The sequence below is a fragment of the Dryobates pubescens genome, chromosome 1 (assembly GCF_014839835.1).
Source record: "Dryobates pubescens isolate bDryPub1 chromosome 1, bDryPub1.pri, whole genome shotgun sequence".
Classification (NCBI taxonomy): Eukaryota; Metazoa; Chordata; class Aves; order Piciformes; family Picidae; genus Dryobates; species Dryobates pubescens.
In genome coordinates this window covers 62,162,314-62,185,276 of record NC_071612.1, presented here as the reverse complement: position 1 = coordinate 62,185,276, position 22,963 = coordinate 62,162,314, and the positions used below count along the sequence as shown (strand labels likewise).

At 45.2% G+C, this 22,963-nt stretch overlaps 1 protein-coding gene across 1 annotated transcript in view; it reads left to right on the top strand.

The window, feature by feature from the left end:
• The window catches only part of FANCD2 (FA complementation group D2), a 52,195-nt gene that overhangs the window by 11,499 nt on the left and 17,733 nt on the right, over nucleotides 1-22,963 (top strand). Inside the window, exons 8-26 of the mRNA XM_054177513.1 lie at nucleotides 804-928; nucleotides 1,290-1,377; nucleotides 3,520-3,624; nucleotides 4,842-4,942; nucleotides 5,407-5,515; nucleotides 6,254-6,289; nucleotides 6,651-6,794; nucleotides 8,181-8,315; nucleotides 9,530-9,661; nucleotides 11,241-11,348; nucleotides 12,458-12,567; nucleotides 15,167-15,227; nucleotides 15,868-15,993; nucleotides 17,245-17,318; nucleotides 17,407-17,547; nucleotides 19,403-19,503; nucleotides 19,852-19,967; nucleotides 20,922-21,030; nucleotides 22,191-22,289. Of these exons, the coding sequence (XP_054033488.1) occupies nucleotides 804-928; nucleotides 1,290-1,377; nucleotides 3,520-3,624; nucleotides 4,842-4,942; nucleotides 5,407-5,515; nucleotides 6,254-6,289; nucleotides 6,651-6,794; nucleotides 8,181-8,315; nucleotides 9,530-9,661; nucleotides 11,241-11,348; nucleotides 12,458-12,567; nucleotides 15,167-15,227; nucleotides 15,868-15,993; nucleotides 17,245-17,318; nucleotides 17,407-17,547; nucleotides 19,403-19,503; nucleotides 19,852-19,967; nucleotides 20,922-21,030; nucleotides 22,191-22,289 (2,020 nt within the window). The remainder of the gene's footprint in view (nucleotides 1-803; nucleotides 929-1,289; nucleotides 1,378-3,519; nucleotides 3,625-4,841; nucleotides 4,943-5,406; nucleotides 5,516-6,253; nucleotides 6,290-6,650; nucleotides 6,795-8,180; nucleotides 8,316-9,529; nucleotides 9,662-11,240; nucleotides 11,349-12,457; nucleotides 12,568-15,166; nucleotides 15,228-15,867; nucleotides 15,994-17,244; nucleotides 17,319-17,406; nucleotides 17,548-19,402; nucleotides 19,504-19,851; nucleotides 19,968-20,921; nucleotides 21,031-22,190; nucleotides 22,290-22,963) is intronic.

Sequence of the window (22,963 nt, the reverse complement as noted above, 5' to 3'; positions counted from 1 at the left end):
CAACAAGGTTGGTGAGGGGCTTAGAGCACAAGCCCTATGAGGAGAGGCTGAGGGAGCTGGGGCTGCTTAGTCTGGAGAGGAGGAGACTCAGGGGTGCTCTCTACAACTACCTGAAGGGGGGTTGTAGTGAGGCGGAGGTTGGTCTCTTCTCCCAGGCAACCAGTACCAGAACAAGAGAGCACAGTCTCAGGCTGCATCAGGGGAGGTTTAGGCTGGAGGTTAGGAGGAAGTTTTACACAGAGAGAGTGATTGCCCACTGGAATGGGCTGCCTGGGGAGGTGGTGGGGTCGCCGTCGCTGGGGGTGTTCAGGGCGAGGCTTGACAGGATGCTTGGTGCCATGGTTTAGTTAATTAGGTGGTGTTGGATGATAGGTTGGACATGATGATCTCGAAGGTCTCTTCCAACCTGGTTTATTCTATTCTATTCTATTCTATTCTATTCTATTCTATTCTATTCTATTCTATTCTATTCTATTCTACTTTGTACTGGAGGGCTGCTTTGGGTGAGTCTCAGAATTAACCAAATCATGAAGACATACTAATACTGAGAAGCTTGCTGGTGGGTTTCCCAATTTCTTTGTCTCACCATTAGTGTTATATCCTACCTGTAAAATACCATCATTCCATAAAAGTATTTGCTATCCCTCATGACTTCAGCAGGATGAGCAAGGGACAGTTGGCATAAATCCAGACAGATGACTTTCTGAGTGACCTTACATGCAGAATATTGTTGCCATGCTAATGAACTGCTTGCTCAGGGTGAGACTCTTGCATTTTTTTTCAAGTGTTCCTCTTGTCTGCAGGACCTTGTCAAGAAGTTGATGCAGATGGTTAGTGTCTCTCCAGTACCAATCCAGCATGATATTATAACCAGTTTACCTGAGATCCTGGAGGATTCCCAGCAAAGCGAGGTTGCTAGAGAGCTCAGGTACAGATGATTCTGTTAGCTGCTTTGTTCCCTGCACCCAGTTCTCAAGCTCTTGCTTGAGGTTTGTATCAGGTCTTTGTCCATGCTCCCTGTTTTTATGAGGTTTGAAAAAGGTTGATACAGGTTGATTCTTCATACCTGTTTCTAATTAGCAAGCACAGAATCACAATTCTGTGTGTTCAGAGAGGAGTTGTAATTAAAGGAAGTTTTCCATAATGCCAGTGGGATATGTTGTTGCCAGTTTCAGAGATTCTTTTGCAGTGGCCAAAAAAACCTGCTGGAACCATCCAATTTGCTAAAGGTACAACCATGGCTCTGTTAAGAGGATCATTTCCCCCCCCCCCATTTGTTTGTGTATCAGCTGCTTACTAAAGCAGGGCAGACGACTGACGGTTCCAATCCTGGATGCCCTTTCTCGTCTGGATCTCGATGCAGGCCTTCTGGATGAGGTAAGAGCTCTTACTGAGCAGCCAACCAGAACCCAGTCCCTGCTTAGACTCACAAAAGCTGGAGCTGTTTGGTCATTCAAAGTGTTTTGATAAACCTGATTTTATTAGGCCTTCAAATGTCCTGGAATCGAACAAATTGGAAAGGTGTCAGAGAAACTAAAACTGTTACGGAAACTCGCAAGGGCGGTTCAATAAGGAGCAGAGAGAAGTTTTCTGACTTACAGTCTGCATTCAAAAATTACTAACACAGCCCTCTTAGCAAATGCAAAAACACTCTTTCCTGTTGCAGTAAATGTTTACTGCCTGTCTTACATCTGCTTCTTGTCTCTAATATTTTTTGAGGTCTAGTGACCCGGCTGGACTGCTATATTGTAAGAAAGGACAGATTAGTGATTGAATCATTGCATTGTTTTTCTCTACAGAATAACAATAAATGAGGTGAGATAATGTGCCTTGGGTCTCTGGAGATGGTGGAATGGTACATTTCTTGCAGTTAGGCGTATTATGGATAGAATAGAATTGGTTCATTTGAATATATTACATATATTTTACATAGTCCCCCGGGGCCAGTGCTGCATGCCAGGCTGCACATTCCCATGCTTTTTCCTTCTGAAAACCAGTTAAAAAATAATGGAGCCTGCTGGTGTGATAGAGACCAATGGCCACAAATTTACAGCCTAGGAGGCTCAAATTGGACATGTAAATTATCAAAGAGGTGGCAGGGCTTGGAGGGTTTCTTCCATCCTTGGCTATCTTCAAGGCTCCGTTAGCAAAGCCAAGGCCAGTCTGATATAGTGCTGACCACAGTATCAGAGTATCACCAAGGTTGGAAGAGACCTTGAGGATCATCGAGTCCAACCTGTGACCACAGACCTCATGACTAGACCATGGCACCAAGTGCCACGTCCAATCCCCTCTTGAACACCTCCAGGGACGGTGACTCCACCACCTCCCTGGGCAGCACATTCCAATGATGAATGACTCTCTCCTGAAGAACTTTCTCCTCACCTCCAGCCTAAACTTCCCCTGGCGCAGCTTGAGACTGTGTCCTCTTGTTCTGGTGCTGGTTGCTTGGGAGAAGAGACCAACTCCCTCCTGGCTACAATCTCCCTCCAGGTAGTTGTAGACAGCAATGAGGTCTCCCCTGAGCCTCCTCTTCTCCAGGCTAAACAACCCCAGCTCCCTCAGCCTCTCCTCATAGGGCTGTGCTCAAGGCCTCTCCCCAGCCTCATTGCCCTTCTCTGGACACATTCAAGTGTCTCGATGTCCTTCCTAAACGGAGGGGCCCAGAACCGGACACAGTACTCAAGGTACATTGAGCAGAGCAGGCTGGGCTGTAAGCTGGGGTCAGAGTGGCTGGAGAGCAGTCAGGCTGAGAGGGACCTGGGGGTGCTGGTCGACAGTAGACTGAACATGAGCCTGCAGTGTGCCCAGGCAGCTAAGAGGGCCAATGGCATCCTGGCCTGCATCAGGAACAGTGTGGCCAGCAGGAGCAGGGAGGTCATTCTGCCCCTGTACACTGCACTGGTTAGGCCGCACCTCGAGTCCTGTATCCAGTTCTGGGCCCCTCAGTTTAGGAAGGAGGTTGACTTGCTGGAACGAGTCCAGAGAAGAGCAACAAAGTTGGTGAGGGGTTTGGAACATAAGCCCTACAAGGAGAGGCTGAGGGAGCTGGGGTTGCTTAGCCTGGAGAAGAGGAGACTCAGGGGTGACCTTATTACTCTCTACAACTACCTGAAGGGAGGTTGTAGACAGACGGATGTTGGTCTCTTTTCCCAGGCGGCCAGTACCAGAACAAGAGGACACAGTCTCAGGCTGCGCCAGGGGAGGTTCAGGCTGGATGTTAGAAAAAAGTTCTACACAGAGAGAGTGATTGCCCATTGGAATGGGCTGCCTGGGGAGGTGGTGGAGTCGCCATCACTGGAGGTTTTTAGGAGGAGACTTGATGGGGTGCTTGGTGCCGTGGGTTAGTTGCTTGGGTGGTGCTGGATTTGTTGATGGGTTGGACGCGGTGATCTTGAAGGTCTCTTCCAACCTGGTTTATTCTATGTATTCTATGTATTCTCCAAAGATTCCTTCCCACTGATGGAACTTTCTGCAAACCCCAGTGTCCCTTCTGACCCTGTGTTGCTTTCTTCCCAGGTGCGGCAGTCTGCCATGACCATTGTGCCTTCTGTAAAGCTGGAAGATTTGCCTGTAGTGGTAAAATTCATCCTCCATAGCGTCAAAGCAGCAGATGCAGTAGAGGTACAGTATTTTCTCTCTACTGAAGACCAGTAGATTGCCTGATCCAACACATGTTTTAACAGTGGGCAGTTGCTTCATGCACAGAGCTGTTTGCTTTAATGTTTTCAAGTAAAATATTTAAGTTTGCCAAAGGTCAGAGCACATGTAGAGAGTAGCTTTCCTTTGAAATGGATTGGGTTTTGCTTTCAGCCATGAGGGCTGAAAACTCCTCCTTTCTCCTGGCTATTGCAGACTTTTCTCATTTACTCTTAGAATGTTTGGTTTATTGTTGGTTTGGTTTCTTTTTTCTGTGTAAACAGTTTAAGGAACTGAAAGCAGTCAAATTGGCTTGATTTAAATCCTTAGGCTGAAAAGCTGCCACCTTAGGCTGAAAAGGTGCCACCTTTAAGGCTTTGAATTTTAGCTAAGAATTTTGCATTGTGCAGACCTCCTGGGGTTTTAAATTCCAGAAAGATCTAACAGACCTGGGTCTACAACTTGGTAATTCTTGTTTTCCACATGGAGTTCTGTTCTAAGTCATGTTTTGGAAACATCCCTACAAGGGTGGTTCTCCTTTTGGAGGGTCATTCTTGTTCTGAGTTGTAAGATTCCTTGGCTTTTTTGAAGTTGCTTTATCTAAGGAAACATACTCAGGATGTTTTTAAACGAACTAGATGTTTTGTTGAGCCAACCTTGCTGAACTATTGAGCATGCTTTCTTTTATACTTGGAGAAAGCCTCAGTTTTAGCCAGATGTGGATTGCCATTTGCCCAGGTCTTTTCAGGGAGACCAAGGTGAGAACAGCATGTGTGTAATGTGCAGTCCATTCTGTGATGATCCACTGCAATTTCACAGCAGTTACATTGGTAAATTCACGTGCCCTAGAATTCCTGTGACTGTCATTTATTTTGCTCTGCTGGTAAGCAGGATAAAACTAGTTCACAGCAGCATACAGCAGATGCAGGTTGGAGTTTCATAGAGTAACTCTTAAGAAATCCTCTGCTGCTTTCTGCATGCATGTGCATGACAGTGAAGAGTGAAGTGTGGCTGGTTCCTTTAAGTATGTAGAAGAGCCCCAACCCAGCGTTTGAGTATGATCAAATGCTTCTAAGTCTTTACAAATGCAGAGTCTTAGAAATGCTTTTTATTTGTAATTCCCAGGTTATTTTGTCAGATTGTGTCGTCTTTTCCTTAGCCATTTTCCCCCCTAAAAGCTCCTAGTGATTTGTGCTTTACAGGTGATTTCTGACCTTCGCAAGAACTTGGATCTGTCGTCATGTGTTCTGCCCCTGCAGATCCTGAGTTCCCAGAAGAAGCTTAAGAGCCAAGCCCAGGCCAGGTACGTGAACTGATTGACATGATCCTCCAAGGGTAGGACAGAACTTCAGCACTACTTAATCTTGTCTCTTTACATACATGAGCCTAAGTTATCCCAAGTGAATGTGTCAACACTTTTATTCCTTCCCACTTGCTGCTAATATAACACATTTGTCAATCCTTGTAGAGCTGGCTTCCCTTGCCATTCAGGTAGTTCCTCCTGAGCCATCTGTATCCATGTCTGCATGGGGTATGCAACTCCAGTTATAATAATGCTGCTGCTAGTTCATCTGTTTCATTTTTCCCTCCAGTATGTCTGATTCTGCAACCTCTGCTTCTACCCTCTTCTGAAATTCCCTATCCTTGCCAGATCATTCCCTCTAGAGAATGGCTGCTTTAAGTAAGTGCTGGGACTGCTAGGCTGCCTTGGTCCTTTTACTACTCTACTTGCAATAACCGAGTCTCCTCCTTTCTGATCATTTACAGCACTTCCATGAGCCAAGTAACCACCAGCCAAAACTGTGTGAAGCTAATCTTTGATGTCATCAAGTTATCTGTGAGATTTCAGAAAGATATCTCAGAAGCTTGGATTAAGGTAAGCTGCTTCAGCCCTTGTTGCCTTATTTAATTGGAGTCCTTGGTTGAGCCTATGCATTTCTTGCAATCAAATGTGATAACAAAAGACAAATGTTAGCTTTTTATTTTGCTGATGCTGATTTCATTCTGTGTTCCAAATTGGCAGTTCCTTTTCAGGAGTCTCTTTTCTTCCTCAGTTACTGATTTCACAGTGCTTGCAAGATGGCCCCCTGGGCTCTGCTGTGTGAAATGCCAGATAAATCTGGTTCTGAATGTTGACAAGAGAGTTTTAGGGAAAATAATCTTAGCTTATTCCTTCCTGCAGGAGAGCAAAAATATATACCCATATTCTGAGACTAACCTGTCTGTAACCTTAAGGCTCTTGAAAATGTCCAGCAGGAAATAAATATTTACTGTTATTGGGCTAAATTCAATTTAAAACTGCATTTCAGTGTAAATAAGGGGGTTATCTGTTCTTGGCCTTTCAGTGCTCAGTACCTTAGCTCCTTTCTCAAGCCTGATCTTATTTGAGAATGTTCTTAGTGAAACTGATCTTTTTATTCTTTTTTGTGATGGTTTGGAGTGCCTTCTGGATTCCCTGCTGTTGGCAAGATCCAGTTTGCTGGCTTTGATAGCTCTCCTGTTGTAGAGGAGAGAAATCTGAACAGTTTGGTGTCTGTGTTTTTTGGTTTGGTTTTGGACTAGAGAATTGAACTGCAGCATAACATCTTTGTTTTTTGGGACCTTTTTCTTTTAGGCTATTGAGAAAAGCACATCTGTATCTGACCATAAGGTAATACTTCTGACTCTGCACTTGTCTCTGGGAGTGTCCTCTTCTGCTGGTGTTCTCAAGTGCTTTATTCATGCCTGTAGACTAAGAGATTCTGGAGCAGAAAGTGACAGTGATGTTGCTTGGGAAGTTCTGTTGGTATATTTGACTTCTTCCTAGTATGACACTAGTGTAACACTTAGTGCATCCCTTCTAAACATCATGGGACATTACCCTGCTTTAATTCTGTCCTCTTGGACTGATGAGATTTTTCTACTGTTGTGGCCATCAGGAGTTTCTTCTCAGCTTTGATTTCAAAGTATGTAGTTGTCTGGACTGTTTAGTACCTTTTCAGTGTAATGATGGTGGTTATTTCCTCAAAAAGGTTCTGGATCTAATAGTTTTGCTGCTAATCCATTCTACAAACACCAAGAACAGGAAGCACACTGAGAGAGTATTGAGGACCAAAATTCGACTGGGCTGCATACCAGAACAGCTGATGCAGAATGCCTTCCAAAATCATTCAGTGGTCAGTGCTCACTCTGCTTTGGGACTTCCTCTTTTCCTAGATCTCTCAAAGATCATAGAATGGTTTGGTTTGGAAGGGTCCTTGGAGATCATCTAGTTTCAACCCCCCTGACATGGGCAGGGACACTTTCCACCAGACCAGGTTGTTCAAGGGCTTGTCCAACTTGGCCTTGAATGTCTCCAGGGAGGGGGCATCCATGACTTCCCTGGGCAGCCTGCGCCAGTGTCTCACCACCCTCACTGTAAAGAATTTCTTTCTAATATCCAGTCTAAATCTGCCCTCCTCAGGCTTCAATCCATTCCCTCTCATCCTATCACTACAAGCCCTTGTAAAATGTGCTTCCCCAGCTTTCCTATGGGCACCTTTTAAGTACTGGATGGCTGCTGTAATGTCTGCCCACAGCCTTCTTTCCTCCAGGCTGAACAGCCCCAGCTGTGTTCCCATAGGGGAGGTACTTCAGCCCTCTAATCATCTCCATGGCCCCGTCAGATGACAACTTAACCCTGTGCTGCATTAATTCTACAATTCCTGTTCTGTCCTCTTCTGTTTTTATTTATTTATTTATTTATTAAGTCCCAGATCAGTCTCCCAAGGAACATGTCCTCTGTTGTAACTGTCACATGGGTTTTTAGAGAGGACCTTTCCTCAGAATTAGAAGGGTCTTTGATTTTGGTGTGAAACCTCTGCTGTTGTTTGGTGCTGTTGTTCAGCACAATGGTTTCTAGGCCTAAATGTGTGTGTAAAAATGACACAGTACTGCTTGCTGGAGGTAGAGGGCAGATGAGAAACACTTGAGTTATGGAGGTAAAATTAATTAATTGAACTATAATAGTGCCTTATGTAGGCACAGTTTGTGCTGAATATAAAGGGCTTAATTCAGTTTTAGTTTAACTCCCTCTCAGAATAAGTTAAGATAAATTAAGCCACTTTACATCTTAATAAGAGCTTGTTCTTCAAAGGACCTCAGTGTGTTTAAGCTAACTTTGAAAGAAAATTTAGCTTTTTCTGAGTATCTTGATGCAGTGGAGCCCTTCTGTTAAAGTAAAGCCAGAAGCGTGTCTGTCCTGAGGCTTGTATTTAGTGGTATGTTCTGCAATGCGACTTCCCTGGTGTCGCCCATAATGGGTGTGCTGCTTCAAGCTCTGTAGCTATGTAACTTGACTTCCTAAGCAGTCTAAATCCTTTGTTTGAGGAGGGTTGTAGAGCCCAATTCTTGTGTGCCTTGGCTGTTCTTACCCATTTGTGCAAGAGAGGACAGTCCGAGAAGGCAGGAAAGCACCTCCTAAACTAGACAAAGCTTTCAGGATGAGGTATAGTGCACTCTAGGGAGCTGAGTGTTTAAAACAAGCAGCAATAATCTCTTCTTCCATGCTTTCTGCATTTCAGGTTATCAAAGACTTCTTCCCTTCAATCCTAGCACTTGCTCAGGTGTTTCTGCGCTCTGCACACCCGGCCATAGTCTCCTTTGGTAGCCGCATGTACAAACAAGCTTTTGCAGCCTTTGACTCTTACTGCCAGCAGGTATAGTGTGATGGATGGCATCTGTTAAATTTGTGTTAGCACTTTGTTCTAGATTGTATGTCATGATCCTTTAGGGGGAGAGGATTTGAGGCAGTTGGAAGCCTTTGGAGAGAGGTCTGTGCTTTAGAGTAGGCCAGGCAGAACATGGGAAACGGTCACAAGATGACTCTGGTAGCAAGTGATTGAAACACAGTGACTACTGGGAGGGGCAGGGAGCAAACAAGCAGGCCTCAGAAGTGACAGTGTGTGAAAAATACTTAGGGAGCAGAGGAGACTGTGCTAGGTTTGCTGCAATTTGGAAAGCAAGCAAATTGACTGAGAAATCAGGCCTGGCCCCCAGGGACACAGAGCAGATTTGTTCATAAATCCTGTTGTGTCTTACCTAGTCACTTGGAGCATCCTCTGCTTTAAAAGGCCATTGTAGTAGTCTCAATACAAACTTTTTTCCCCTTTTCCTTGGATAACTTAATGTGATGAAAAAGTTTACACAGATTTCCCTTGGAGCTCTGACCAACTTGGGCTCTTGCCACGTGCTCTGAAATAGTCACAGACTAGACTTCAAACTCTGAGTCCCTGCAGACATGCTGACATAAAAAATGTGGGCACTGAAGACAGCTCTGCATAAGCTTTTGAGTGTATTCACAGGTTTGCAGGCACAGGATGTTTAAGTATGTCTCCAGCACAGTGTCTGTGTGGTTTATTACAGCAAATGTAACAGGCAGACAAACAAAAAAGTAACTGGGAAAACCCTGAGATGTGAAGGCATGTGGCCATAAAAAGCTTTTTTTGAAACAAGAATGTAGATTTTGAACTGCTGGTGAGAAAGGTTGTTGAGACACAGGAACTGCTGAGGTTAGAGGGGATGTCCTGCTGAGCGTGGTGCAGCGTTCTGTTGCACCTAAGAAAACAGGGTGGTTTTTTTATCAGTCTGTGTGTTGCTAGCAAAGAACAGAAGCTGCAGTAGTATTAGCAGGAAAAGACTGGTAAAGAGCTGCTTTGTGGAATTGTGGGAGCTTTTAGAAATGAATAAAATTCAGGCTCAAGGAGAAAGTCATTGTAGATATCAGAAACTAGAGAGCAAACTGACTCAGAACACCATGGTTGAGTTTCAGGATGATTTTCTGCTCCTGAGCAACGTGTTCTATATCAGCAGAACAGGGCAGATGTTTTTCTGTTGATATTTCACTGTGGCTTCTCTGGGGCTTTTTCCTCAGGAGGTAGTGACTGCTTTGGTGACTCATGTGTGCAGTGGGAGCGAGACAGAAGTGGACGTTTCTCTGGATGTGCTGACGGATTTGGTGACACTGCACACATCCCTGCTGATGCGCTATGCCACCTTTGTGAAGGTATGTGTGGGGCAATGCTATATTTCAGGACCTTACACCAGAACAGATTGGTACTTTTCAGATGTAGAGTACTGGAACAATTGGTATTTGCAAAGCTATCTGTGTTGAGAAATGCAGTGGTCAGAAGTGAAAAGTACCTGCTGTGAAAGCATGAGCTGTAAGACAGCATAAATGGTATTTTGACAGGATGAGGTGATCAAAGGAAAAATCTACCCTTCCCTTTAGCTGGACAATGCTTAACTTTCAGGCATGGAATGGCACCTGTGATGGAAGGAAAATGCTGTCTTTGTTAACATCAGCTATTTCAAGTCCTTTGCCAAAACCCGCTCCCTTTGTGGACTGCCTGTTCTACCACATGGAAAGACTGGCAGTGCTTCAGCCAGTATTTGAATCCTAGAGCAAAACTCCTGGCAGGGATGGGAGAAGACTTGTGTCCTAAATGTATTAAAAAGCAAAAGTCTTCAATGGGGAGGAAAAATAAAAAGGGTCCTTAACTCCCAAGAGTGACAAGCAAGGGTCAGTCAGTTGCCTGTTTCTAACAGTAGCAAAAATGGAGATTAAGGGAAGAGCAAACCAACAACGCAAACACATAGCAATGCTTTCCTTGAACAGTCCTCCATCTGTGGTGATTTGTAGCTTAAAGACACCCTGTATTTCAGAGCCCTTGAAGAATATGGGTATTTCACCACCCCTCTAACTTCTGATTTCCACTTGGTGCTGATGATTCTATAGTTTTCTATTAAATGTAAGTTCCTTGCTTAAAATATGGCATTAAGATCTGCCATAAGAGTTTGCAATGCAATCTGTCAGACATTTGATGGGTGTAGCAGGAATAAATGGGTCTTGCTTGCCTCCTGGCAGAGGGAGGATGTTATAAGGACTCAGGCTTGAAAGCAGTCCTTGAAAGAGTTGACCTAAAACTCTTGCTCACAATTGAATGCATTGTCAGAGGTGCAGTGGGGACTATTTGCACACAGCAGTCTGAGACTGCTGACCTTCCTCCTGACCTTGTCTGTGTGTTCTTGTGCTGGCAGATCACTCACTGCTTATGGTTTCCATGGACCAGCCTTTGATGCTTTACCAAAGCTTGCATGTGAAACACATTAATCAATGCTCTGGCCACACCTCAAGGTCTGGCAGGGCAGTGTGTTTGGCATGCCTCTCAGAGGTGGTTGAGACACTAGCCAGTGAGCTGTGAAAAGATCTGCAGAGCCACAGATGCCCGGTGTGTTTGACACTGAGCTGGAGCCTTTCCAGCACAGAGAGAACATGCAGATCTTAGCACACATCATCTCCCCAAACAGCTATTTTTAATCTTCAAACTGGGAGAATTTTCTGGAAGGTTGCAAAAGTGGTTCTCATCCTGTCAAACTCAATGCCTCATTCCAAAGGAGAGTAATTCGGGCCAAAAAAATAGTTCCATATTTAGGTTTATTTAATTTGAATGTAGGGTTTTCATGCATGTACAGAGAAGCTACAGTGAATTGTTCTTCCTTGCAATTGACACTTAGTGTATTATTTCAAACATGGGAAGGGACTCTTGATACAGCTGAGCTAGTTTGTGGTTTCTCTCTTGCAGACCATTTTAGACTCTACACAGAAACTGAATCCATGCCAGATCCGGAAGCTGTTCTCCATTCTCAGCACACTGGCATTCACCCAGAGGCAAGAAGGCACCTATATCCAGGTGAGCAGGGACACAACAGAAAGCAGTTGGCCCTTTTTTGCTAGGTTAACATCCAGAGTTTGTGTTGTGCCAATAGTGGCCTCATCTATGGGCAGTGATTGATATCAGGATGTCCTTCAGCTTAAAATTCTCTTCTTCCCAAGTGGTTGCAAGTGAGCGTGCGGCTCCAGATTTTCCACCCCCTATAGCAAAGGTTCATTACAGTGACTGCATACCTCACATCTTTCTCAGAATGGTCCTCCTCTCTTGCACATGTAATCCTAGAACCATAGATTGGTCCAGGTTGGAAGGGACCTCCAAAAGTCATCTTGTCCGACCTCCCTGCAGTCAGCAGTGACATCCCCAACTAGGCCAGGCTGCCCAGGGCCTTGTCAAGTCTTACCTTGAATGTCTCCAGGGAAGGGGCCTCAACCACCCCCCTGGAACAACCTGGTAGAGTTGATAGAAATGTTTGTGGAAGGGGACCAATAACAGCCTCTAACTTCTCATTTGGTGTGGGATCATCACCAATATGATATCAGGTTGGCTGTGGCTTTGTTTAGCTGAGCCTTGAAGACTTGGGGAAGTGTAAATTCAAAAACCTCCTTGTGAAGGTTTGTTTTTCCTTCACTTGGAAGCGTTCAGAAAGTATAATTTGGCTTCTTCTCCACAATGTTCATCTTGATTTGTCTGCTTAAGGTTTATACACCAGAGACATCAAAGACATTCATGTTAGAAAAAACTGAGCTACACAGGATAGAGGACTCTGCTGTGAAGTGGTGGACTTCGTACCTTTTGTGCCTCTAGTTTAAACACAGGAAGCTGTCAAACCTGGTCTAAATGCATATTCATTTTGTACAGGAGCCTCATGACTCTTTTTGCTTTTAATATATTCTTCAATTATAGATGAAACCTGGACCAGCTACATGTTCGGTGTAGCAATTGCAGCAAAGTCAAAGTGAACCACTTTTCATGCTGTTTGCAGCCTCACCCAGTGCTGTGATTGGGATTTTTATAGTAAACCATCCCCCAGAGACCTCTAGTGATAACATTAAGTGAGGATGCCAATAAAATTGTGAGTGGTGCACAGAAGTACCTCTGTGGTGACACGGTCTGCATCTTTCCTTTAGGATGACATGCACATGGTGATCAGGAAGTGGCTCTCCAGTACAGTTCCCAACCACAAACAGATGGCGATTATTGGTGCTGTGACCATGATAGGCATCATGGCATTAAAAAGGTAAGAGAGATTAATTTAACATAGTCTCAGTACAGACCAGAGCTGGACTGGAACAAAGGAAAGAGGGCATTGCCTTTCAGCTCCTGCATGTCTTGGTCAAATGCAGGAACTTCAAACTCTTCTGCAGAGCAGAGTGTTAGGTGTCACCGCTGGCTCAGTGCTGCTCACCTGCTGTTAAATCTCAAAGGCATCCCAAATTTCTTGTTCTCCGTGAATGCCTTGACTAGCACCAGCAGGATCTGTTGTTTGGAAGAAAGTGTGAACACCAGTATAGTGACTGCTGCTCAGGTTCTGTCAGCTGGCTGAATAACTTCATGTGCCCTGTGTTTGGATACAGGGAATACATAGAGAGAATACATAGAGTAAACCAGGTTGGAAGAGACCTTCAAGATCATCACGTCCAACCCATCAACCAATCCAACACCACCCAAACAACTAACCCACGGCACCAAGCACCCCATCAAGTCTCCTCCTGAACACCCCCAATGACGGTGACTCCACCACCTCCCCAGGCAGCCCATTCCAATGGGCAATCACTCTCTCTGTATAGAACTTCTTCCTAACATCCAACCTAAACCTCCCCTGGCGCAGCCTGAGACTGTGTCCTCTTGTTCTGGTACTGGCTGCCTGGGAGAAGAGACCAACCTCTTCCTGTCTACAACCTCCCTTCAGGTAGTTGTAGAGAGTAATAAGGTCACCCCTGAGTCTCCTCTTCTCCAGGCTAAGCAACCCCAGCTCCCTCAGTCTCTCCTCATAGGGCTGTGCTCCAAACCCCTCACCAACTTTGTTGCCCTTCTCTGGACTCGTTCCAGCAAGTCAACCTCCTTCCTAAACTGAGGGGCCCAGAACTGGACACAGGACTCGAGGTGTGGCCTAACCAGTGCAGCGTACAGGGGCACAATGACCTCCCTGCTCCTGCTGGCCACACTGTTCCTGATGCAGGCCAGGATGCCATTGGCCCTCTTGGCTGCCTGGGCACACTGCTGGCTCGTGTTCAGCCTACCATTGACCAGCACCCCCAGGTCTCAAATACACTCTCAACTTCTAGCCTGTACCATGCAAAACCAAAACAGGATGTACATTTACAGAGATAGCAGGTCATTGATTATTTCATGTGTTTGGGATGTTAGTCTCCCTCAATATACTGAGACTTCAACACAGAAGCAAACTTTTAGAGGTTCCTGGATGCTTTAATTACATTGTTCTGCACTGGAGCACCTCTACAGCATATGTAAAAAATTAAAAGAAAAAAGACAGCCACAAGTTTTCTAGGGGTTCATAAACAACTGCAACATTGCAGTACTTCAGCTGAAAGCAGCTCTTTACACTGAAGCACTGGGAACACTGCATCACTAAATACCATTGTAGTCACAGGGCCGCATTTTGCTCTTCGCTTTACAATCATAGAGTTCTCAAATGTATAAATTGCACTTTTTCTCACCCACTCAAGTTCACAGCTGGCAATTCACATCACCTTGCCTAGTTTTGTAGCCAAGGCATCTGTAAACAGCTCTCGGGATGGAAGGTCATTTACCAAGCAAGGAAATCTCAAAGGGAAGTAAGGAGGGAGGTTGTTACTGCTATGCTGGGCACTGACATGGCAATTTCCAGTGTACTGCATAAATATGTATAAACAGCATTTGGAAACTGGGCAGAGCCCTGGTAAGAGCTGTGGCAAAGATTAAAGTGCTTGAAAAATAAGGATTTGACTGGTGCTGGGAAGCATTATCTAGCTCATTGATATTTGTACTGCTTAATAAATACTTTGGGTGTTTATTACATGAAGAGCAAAACCCATTTTAGTTCTGGGCCCTGAGTCAGTATACTTCTTCGTGGTTGCTCCCGTAGCACTGACTTCAGACTCACTAATTTAAAGGCACAGGTTCAAGTCTAAGCAGGGTTTGCTAATAGAGTTATTTCAAAATGAGATTTAGCAAATTGTAAAATAAGAATTAAGGGGGAAAAAAAACCAAAGACCAAGCAACAAAACAAAAGTACCTATGGGATCATCAGTGCATCACCTTTGATGGCAGGAACCTTACCTAGTAAAGTGCACACAGAGGATCCCAGCAAATGGAGCGTGTTCCATGCCTTTGAAAGTAGATCCCCAGGGAAAGTTTAACCTGTGGAGAAATTCCTTCCCACTCAAGTCTGACCCAAATGCATGGGGAAGATCTGCCTGCACTTGAGAAAGATCTTTGCATCACGATAAATGGTTGTGTACTTTAATCTTTTACTGAGAAAAATCAGACAGGATGCCAGTAAATGAGACAGACTTGAAAGCTAATGTATCAGAGGAAAAAGTTCTTTTCTGAGCCCTGCAAGTAAGCAGCAGGATTTTTGAGTAGTTCTTCTAGTGTACAACTACAGATATTAACCTTATGGTAAAGTCAGTCTCCATGGTTTTCAGAAGAGAGGACAACTGGAGGGCTGTCCTGAAGTTCCCAAACAGCAGCAGGTCTTTATTTATTAGTGTTCCAAAGGACATCTCTTTCATGCATGATTCTTCAATTTCTGGAGAGAGAACTTCATGTGTGTGATGGATTTTGATGTGTCTGAAGTTTTGGGCACTAACAGCAGGATTATCCATTGCTTTCAGAAATGAAGGAGATGGTAGCTCATTGGAGAGACCGCAGCTGAACAGTGAGCACGATGGGCAGGTGAGTACCAAGACTGGAGCGGTGTGGGAAAGGAGGAGGATGTGGTCAGCAAGGAGGTGCGACTAGAAACACTGAAGTGGTAGTTATATGTGGGAGTTAGCTTTACTGAGCCAAGAATCTGCTGGGTTTGGGGAAACCAAGGTGTCTACTAAGACAGCACCTGCTGGTCTTGCCTGCAGCTAGTCCAGGACAAGCAGTACAGCAGCCACCTAGTGAACGTCTTTTATCCAGATGTTATTTCAAACACAATGGAAAGAAACAGGCCAATCTGCTTCAGTGAGCCAAAGGCAATCTTTGCCTTCCTTCCAGCTTGGCAGCAGCATTTTTTAGGCTATCCAGAGAAAGTACTTCCGTTGTAGCCTTGGCTTTTTCCCTTAGTTCCCACTGAAGAGCCGCCTTCTAGGCTGACACTGTTTAAGGGTAGTTCTGGGTGGGAGAGGTTTGTGTTTGTTGGTTGTTTGGGTTTTTTTGGTGGAGCTGGGCCAAGGCCTTGGAACATCCATATTCCTCCTTCAAATTTGACCTTTGCAAGACGAGTCACCATAGGCTGTTACCCTATAGACACAAAGCTTTGGATATGCCTCAGAATGAATTAGTGTAAAAGACACCCATTTCTGAAGACTGCTCTTTCTCCTTTTAGCTTTCAACCTTGATGGACCTTGTGGGCTTCTGCTGTGAGCAAGCACCAGAGCTCTTGGCTCTCTACTATGATGAGCTTGCCAGTTTGATTGAGAAGCAGAAGGGGAATTTGGACTTGGAGCTCCTGGTACGTTGCACAGAAGTTTGAACTTACTCACTTAAATGAATTTTTCAGACACATGATGTTTCTCAGGTATTGGCAGGACAGAGTTGATTTGGGGATTTCAGTCCAGTTTGAAAACTCTTGCCCCAAGCGTGTTTAAGGTCCCCTAACAGATTGATCAGACACAAACATCCTCTTGCAGCTCTCTCTGCTCTTTTGTGGTTGTGGCAGATTCCTCACTGTGCTTTTAGCAGTTTCATTTATATGAGCTTTTCCAAGACAAGATTTCAGAACATACTTTTAAGATTAATAAATGAAAGAATCTGAAAGAACTTGGTATTGAAATTGGCTTCTGGTCAGACTATTAAGGCTGCCTGATGCCTAGGTACTTGGAAGAGCCACAGTCATTTATGGTAACAAATAAACCGTATTTATGGTACTAGGAAGAGGCTTGTGAAGGGCACTGGACAGTTCTTCCGTCTTGCTGGGGGCTTCCTTTGCATGTGTGCTGTAGCTACTAGGAGGGTGGCAAGCCCAGGAAAACATCAAGGGCTGCTGTGGAATTGATCACTGTGGTGTAAGTGCTCTTTGCACCTGCTGGTTGAGTGGAGAATACTGCGTGTTGGAGGGCGGGAAGGCTGTCAGGGAGCTGTGAAGTGCTGGCAGTCTAAACAGCTCTGTGCCCAGGGCTAGAAATGCCAGTCTCCTGAGGTCTAGCTGAGTGCTCCAAAGAGGAGAAGCAAAGTAGGAGCGGTTCTCCTTTTTTTTCTTGCAAGACTGAAATGTCAAAGCAAGTTCAAGTTCTTCTCCAGAATGTTTTTTGGGTCATTTCATTGGCTGTTTATCCAGGCTCTGTCATAGTTATTACTTTAATTTTTAACAATGTAAGCACGTGAAATGGGTGGGACATGTTGTGTGAAATAAAGCTTTGCCAGCACTTCATAGCCAGCTCTTTATGATGAGCAGCTCGCTCTTAGGACAGAGAACTTCCCATGGCTGCTTTTGTGTCCCAGCCAGCTCCTCCACCTCTTTACAGCACTGCAGAACTCCCAGACATGCCTGCATCCAAAGACTGGAAAAGAAACTGGTTGTGCATGCTTAGCAATGTTTCCTGATTTTCTCTGAAGGCTCTTGCAGGCAGTGGGACTTCATTGCTGTGACTGTTCCAGGATACTTTTGCTTGACCTTATCTTCTGCATTTTCCACTGCTACTGTTGAATCTTTCTTCAATGAGCCCCTTTACTGAGCAGGTTTTTTTTCCCCCTTTCTTTACAGGAGGACTTTGGGAAGAGTTTGGTGGAGAACTTTCCCAATGACTTCGTGGTGGATCTCAGCCCCACAGTGGAAGGGTATACTAATCACAGACTAAGTATTTGTAATGTTCCTGTCACTGGGAAAGCAGGTTGTCACCAAGAGCTTGTCTCCTTTTCCTTGCAGTTCATTCTTGTTCCCAGTGAAGTCCTTGTATAATCTGGATGAAGAGGAGAGTCAGGAAGCAATTGCTATTAACCTCTTGCCATTGGTGGCACAGAGCGAGCCAGGAAGGGCCGCTGCTGAAATGAGTAACGAGAGTAAAAGGTACTTTCAGACTTAACTGTGAGGTGGCTGCAAAGTTAAAGGAATTGTTTTCATTTGTGGCACTTCTCGGCTTGTCAGCACTCCCTGCCTGCCTGTTAAAGAGCGGGACAGAGAGTTAATTTGTTTCCAGTGTTCTTCTCTTGCTGCTAGACATATTCAGGTAGGTCTACAGGCTTGAGCTGGATGGCAACTGGCAGACTGTTCTGGCTCAGGCTGGTTAGGTGATCTTGCAGCAAGTCATGATGCATCTGCTTTGTTTCCCACCTGTGATATGAGAACAGTAGCTCTTTGTTCCAGGGTTATGACATTGTTAAATGCCATATTGAGATAAACAGGTGACTCTGAGGTGACAAAAAATACTACTTTGAGTGAGGGCTCTCAAATAGAGTCATCAAGGACTTAGTGCGTCAACAGTACACAATTTGTTCTCACCTTCAGCTGTACTTAGACAACATAGACTTGTACTCCAGAGCAAAACCACAAACATGCAGCTACAAGGGACATTTGGCTGAGAAATATGGGCTTTTTCTTTGGAGAATGGAACAGGAAGCATGTAAGAAATAAAACCATCCAATTAAACAGCAGGGCATCCAAGTTAGAAAAGGCTTAAAAAACCCCCAAACCCTGGCACCTTCATATCCTGCATAATTTATTGTCATAAGACTTTGTTGAGATTCCAGTTGTGCTTACAAAAGGACATGGTCACTTGAACCACATGATTCTGTGGAAAAAAGATTAGTTTTCCTCACTCAGAATGTGAGCAGTAGCATGCTACAAAACATTTAAAGGGATCTCTCCACTACTCCCAGCTCTCTTGCACAATTTCTTATAATTCCTTCTGAATTCAACTTTGCTTTTTACCAGAAATAAATCTGATCCCATTTTTTTGTCCATTGCAGCAGAGTTTCCATCCTCTGCTTTTCCAGAATACTGGCCATTACCAGTTTTAAAATATTTAGGGGTTTTTAGAATACATAGAATACATAGAATAAACCAGGTTGGAAGAGACCTTCAAGATCATCACGTCCAACCCATCAACCAATCCAACACCACCCAAGCAACTAACCCACAGCACCAAGTACCCCGTCAAGTCTTCTCCTAAAAACCTCCAGTGATGGCGACTCCACCACCTCCCCAGGCAGCCCATTCCAATGTGCAATCACTCTTTCTGTATAGAACTTTTTTCTAACATCCAGCCTGAACCTCCCCTGGTGCAGCCTGAGACTGTGTCCTCTTGTTCTGGTACTGGCTGCCTGGGAGAAGAGACCAACATCCGTCTGTCTACAACCTCCCTTCAGGTAGTTGTAGAGAGTAATAAGGTCACCCCTGAGTCTCCTCTTCTCCAGGCTAAGCAACCCCAGCTCCCTCAGCCTCTCCTCGTAGGGCTTATGTTCCAAACCCCTCACCAACTTTGTTGCTCTCCTCTGGACTCGTTCCAGCAAGTCAACCTCCTTCCTAAACTGAGGGGCCCAGAACTGGACACAGTACTCGAGGTGCGGCCTAACCAGTGCAGTGTACAGGGGCAGAATGACCTCCCTGCTCCTGCTGGCCACACTGTTCCTGATGCAGGCCAGGATGCCATTGGCCCTCTTAGCTGCCTGGGCACACTGCAGGCTCATGTTCAGTCTACCGTCGACCAGCACCCCCAGGTCCCTCTCAGCCTGACTGCTCTCCAGCCACTCTGACCCCAGACCATATGATGTGATTCTTCTCTGTGTTTCTGGGACTTGCAGGAAGCAAAATAGAAGGCAAAGGCACAGTGGCCTGGGGAGGACATAGGATGTAATGGAAAAGTGCTGGGCATTCTGGAGATATGTGAGGCATAGGAGCCACTCTGTTTCTTATTTTCCCCCAGAGCAGTGTCACCGATGTGTCTGTTGCCCTGTTTCCGATTGCTGAGGCTCTACACTGGAGAGCAAAACAGTGGAAGCCTGGAGAAGATCGATGCCTTATTAGGTATGGGAAACAAACCTGATTTAGAGTCTGTCTGACAGACAGACTGTCTGAGGTCTGCAAAGACTTCCTGCAGCTGTGGGAAGAGTTGTGCTGCAATGCTCTGTTGCCCACAAAGTGGAAGGGAGGGAGGGGAGACAGTTTCTTTGTCTGGGGATGGAATAGCTGACGTGCTTACTTCAAATAGCTGTTGGAATGGATACAGGCTTTGGTGAGAGACTTTGCCCATGCAAAGCCACCTTCCACAAGCTATCCATTGAGAGCTGTTTGTAAACCAACAGACCAGCTTCACCTGAAGTGCAACTGGGTAGAGAACCCAGTCCAACAGGCTCTTTTCCTGCTCTGTCTCAGGTTGCCCCCTGTACCTGACTGACCTGGAGGTTGAAGGGAAGCTGGACTCACTGTCCAAGCAGGAGCGGGAATTCCTGTGCTCGCTCCTGTTCTATGCTCTCAACTGGTTTCGTGAGGTGAGCAAAACCTTGTCTGCTGATGCTGGAGTGGCACTGAGGAGCAACACTTATAAACACTAACCCTAGTCTTCAGGGGTGCAATTGTTGCTGAAGAAGTGTCTTCCCACTTGGAAGCCCTCTCCAGCAAGGTCCTGATGATTTCTCCAACTTTACTTTCTTGCACAGAAGCTCTAAGGGCTGCCTTGCTGGTGTGAATTTTCTAATTGCCACTCAGCTGCAGTCTACACCAGCATGCTTTGGTATAAGGGCATGTTGTAGCCTTTTACTATGGTCTTCTATTACTTAAAACAAAGGTTGAGCTCCATTTCCAGAGATGCTGTGGGATCACCTTGCTTGGAGATGTTCAGTGCTCTGTTTAAAAAAGGCTCTGGAAAAGGCAACCTGTTCAGTTAACACTATTTTGAACATGGTGTTGGACCAGAGGCTTCCACAGGTCCCTTACAATTTTTTTTAGTGCCTGTGCTTTGTTCTGTACCTCTCTGAGCTTTTGGAAGGGTGAAATGCAGTGCCTTCAAGCACATTTAAACCATTTGTTTGCTAACACTGATGGTCAGTGGGAGTGTTCCCTTTTGGGATTACTCTGATAACATGAGATATGTCAGAGTTGGTGCAATTCTGCACCCCCAGTCCACCCTCTCCCTGCTCTTCTCCCAGGACTGCCTCTTTCCTGGCAGACCTTGGAAGCATGAAGTGGTCTTCAGAGCCACAGGCAGCACTAAAAGGTGCTAATTCCTCTTCTCCAGTTAATACCTGATCTGTAGGTGTTGCTCTGTTGCTTTTCATAGATTGCACCAGTTATGGCTGTGTTCTTTGTTCTTGCAGTTTTGATCTGGTCACACAGGCCACTTGTGCTGAGCTGTTTGCTTATTCAGGACTTGAGGCTGTTACTCAGAAAAGGAAAAAGTAGTCAACGTGGGTACAAATCTGCCTAAGCCTGGTTTGTGTCTTTAGGTTGTGAATGCCTTCTGCCAGCAACAGGACGCTGAGATGAAGGGGAAAGTTCTGATCCGATTACAGAACATCACAGAGCTGCAGACTGTGCTGGGAAAATGCTTGGCAGGTGAGTATGAAACATGTGTACATTCTGGGCCTGAACCAGCTGTGAAGTGAAAGCAATTGGCTTAAACATCAGGGGAGAAAATCTCTGGTAACACATACTGCATTTTTACAGTGCCCTAAGAGATCATGCATGGGCAGCTGTTGTTCTCAGTGTGTCTGCATCCAAACTGCCCTTCCCAATGCCCTCCTCAGTGGCATCTCTTTGACTCTTCCCAGGCAGACTTGGCAGAGTCAACCTGTATGTGGTGGATAGTGGAGTAAACCAGCCTCTATTCTACAAAAACCAGTGTGTTTCTCCAGTTTTCACCTTGTAACAAGTTTCACTTCTCTGCTGGTTGTGTCATTCATTTGCATAGTTCTACCCTTCTTCCCCATCAGAATACCCCAAATCTTCAAGAGCCTCTTTTTCCTCCCACTTCACAAGTCCAGGTGTCCATTTCCAAAGCTGTGCTTGGAGTTTTTAAAATGGAGACTTTTTTTGTCTTGGGCATTGGCTCCATGATCCCTTGTCTGCCTGGTTTGTGCTTGTCATTGTTTATGGTTTCCTCTTATAATTATTATCACTTTCCACAATGAGAAGGTCTTCCATAAGCTAAATATAATGAAGAGTACACTGCCACCTTCCACAAGCTATCCATTGAGAGCTGTTTGTAAACCAACAGACCAGCTTCACCTGAGAGTACACTGCCACCTTCCACAAGCTATCCATTGAGAGCTGTTTGTAAACCAACAGACCAGCTTCACCTGAGAGTACACTGCCACCTTCCACAAGCTATCCATTGAGAGCTGTTTGTAAACCAACAGACCAGCTTCACCTGAAGTGCAACCTCAGTGCTACTGGAGCTGCTCTAAGAGCACAAGGCCAGGGCAGAAAGGGGCTCAGATGCGTAGAACAGCTCTTTAAACTTCTCCAACATGGACAGATGTCCAAGGACAGCTCAGCACTTCTTACCCTTCCTTGCTGGAGGAATGCAAAGAGATGCAATTCCATTGCAGTGCAGACACATGAGAAGGCTAATTGGAGCTAAATGCACCTAAGCATAAGAGCAGAAGGGTGTTCACCAGGATGGTGAAAGGTACAATGCTTCCTCTAGATAGTACCATGCTTGTATGTCATTCAGGAGCTGAACTAACCCCATTTCCACATTTTGCCTCTTCCAGTAACCCCTGGTTATGTCCCACCACCAGCCACTTTTGATTCTGAAGCTGTGGAGGCTGTACCATCCGTTAATGCTGCTGGTCCAGCAAGGAAAAGGAATGGTAAGAAAGCTTAAAAGGTTTAAGAAAACAGAGGCAAAATGCACTGCAGCCATGGTGTCTGTGTGTGCATAAAGCACGGGATTCCTGACAACGTCTGTCTAGCTTGAAAGCTTTCCTGATCAACTCCTGTGGCAGCTTAAGTGGAGATGTAAAAATATCCTACTCCAACTGGGTGTTGGATAGTCTGTCTCTTTGGGAAAGCTCATATTAAACAACTAAAAATCCAAGGCTTTCATTGACTTTTCACCTGCCAAAGTGTTTTCTGCAGCAGGAAGTTGTTCTGCCTTTAGTGGGTTTGTGCAGTTGTCTGGTAGTGAACCCAGGTCCATCTGCCTCGCAAGTTCCTGTCCTTTAGGTTGTGCCTAACTGATGTCTTAAGGGCCTTGTCAAGGCTCTACTGCACAAGGAAACACTATCTTTATTCTTTCCCATTGCTGACTCTCACAGAGAAGAAACAGAACTTCCCTTTCAGTTGTTCAAGCTGACGTAGATGTACTTTGCTCTGTCTCTAGTTCTGTTCTAGTTTAGATTAACACTTCCTGAGAACATGTCTGCCTTCAAGCCAAACTGGGCACAAATTCACATTCCATTCAGTGAAAACAAGAGGAGGAGGTCACAGATTAAAGAGCCCTGTTGTCCTGTGCCAAACCCGTTCTACAGGGACTGGACTTGTC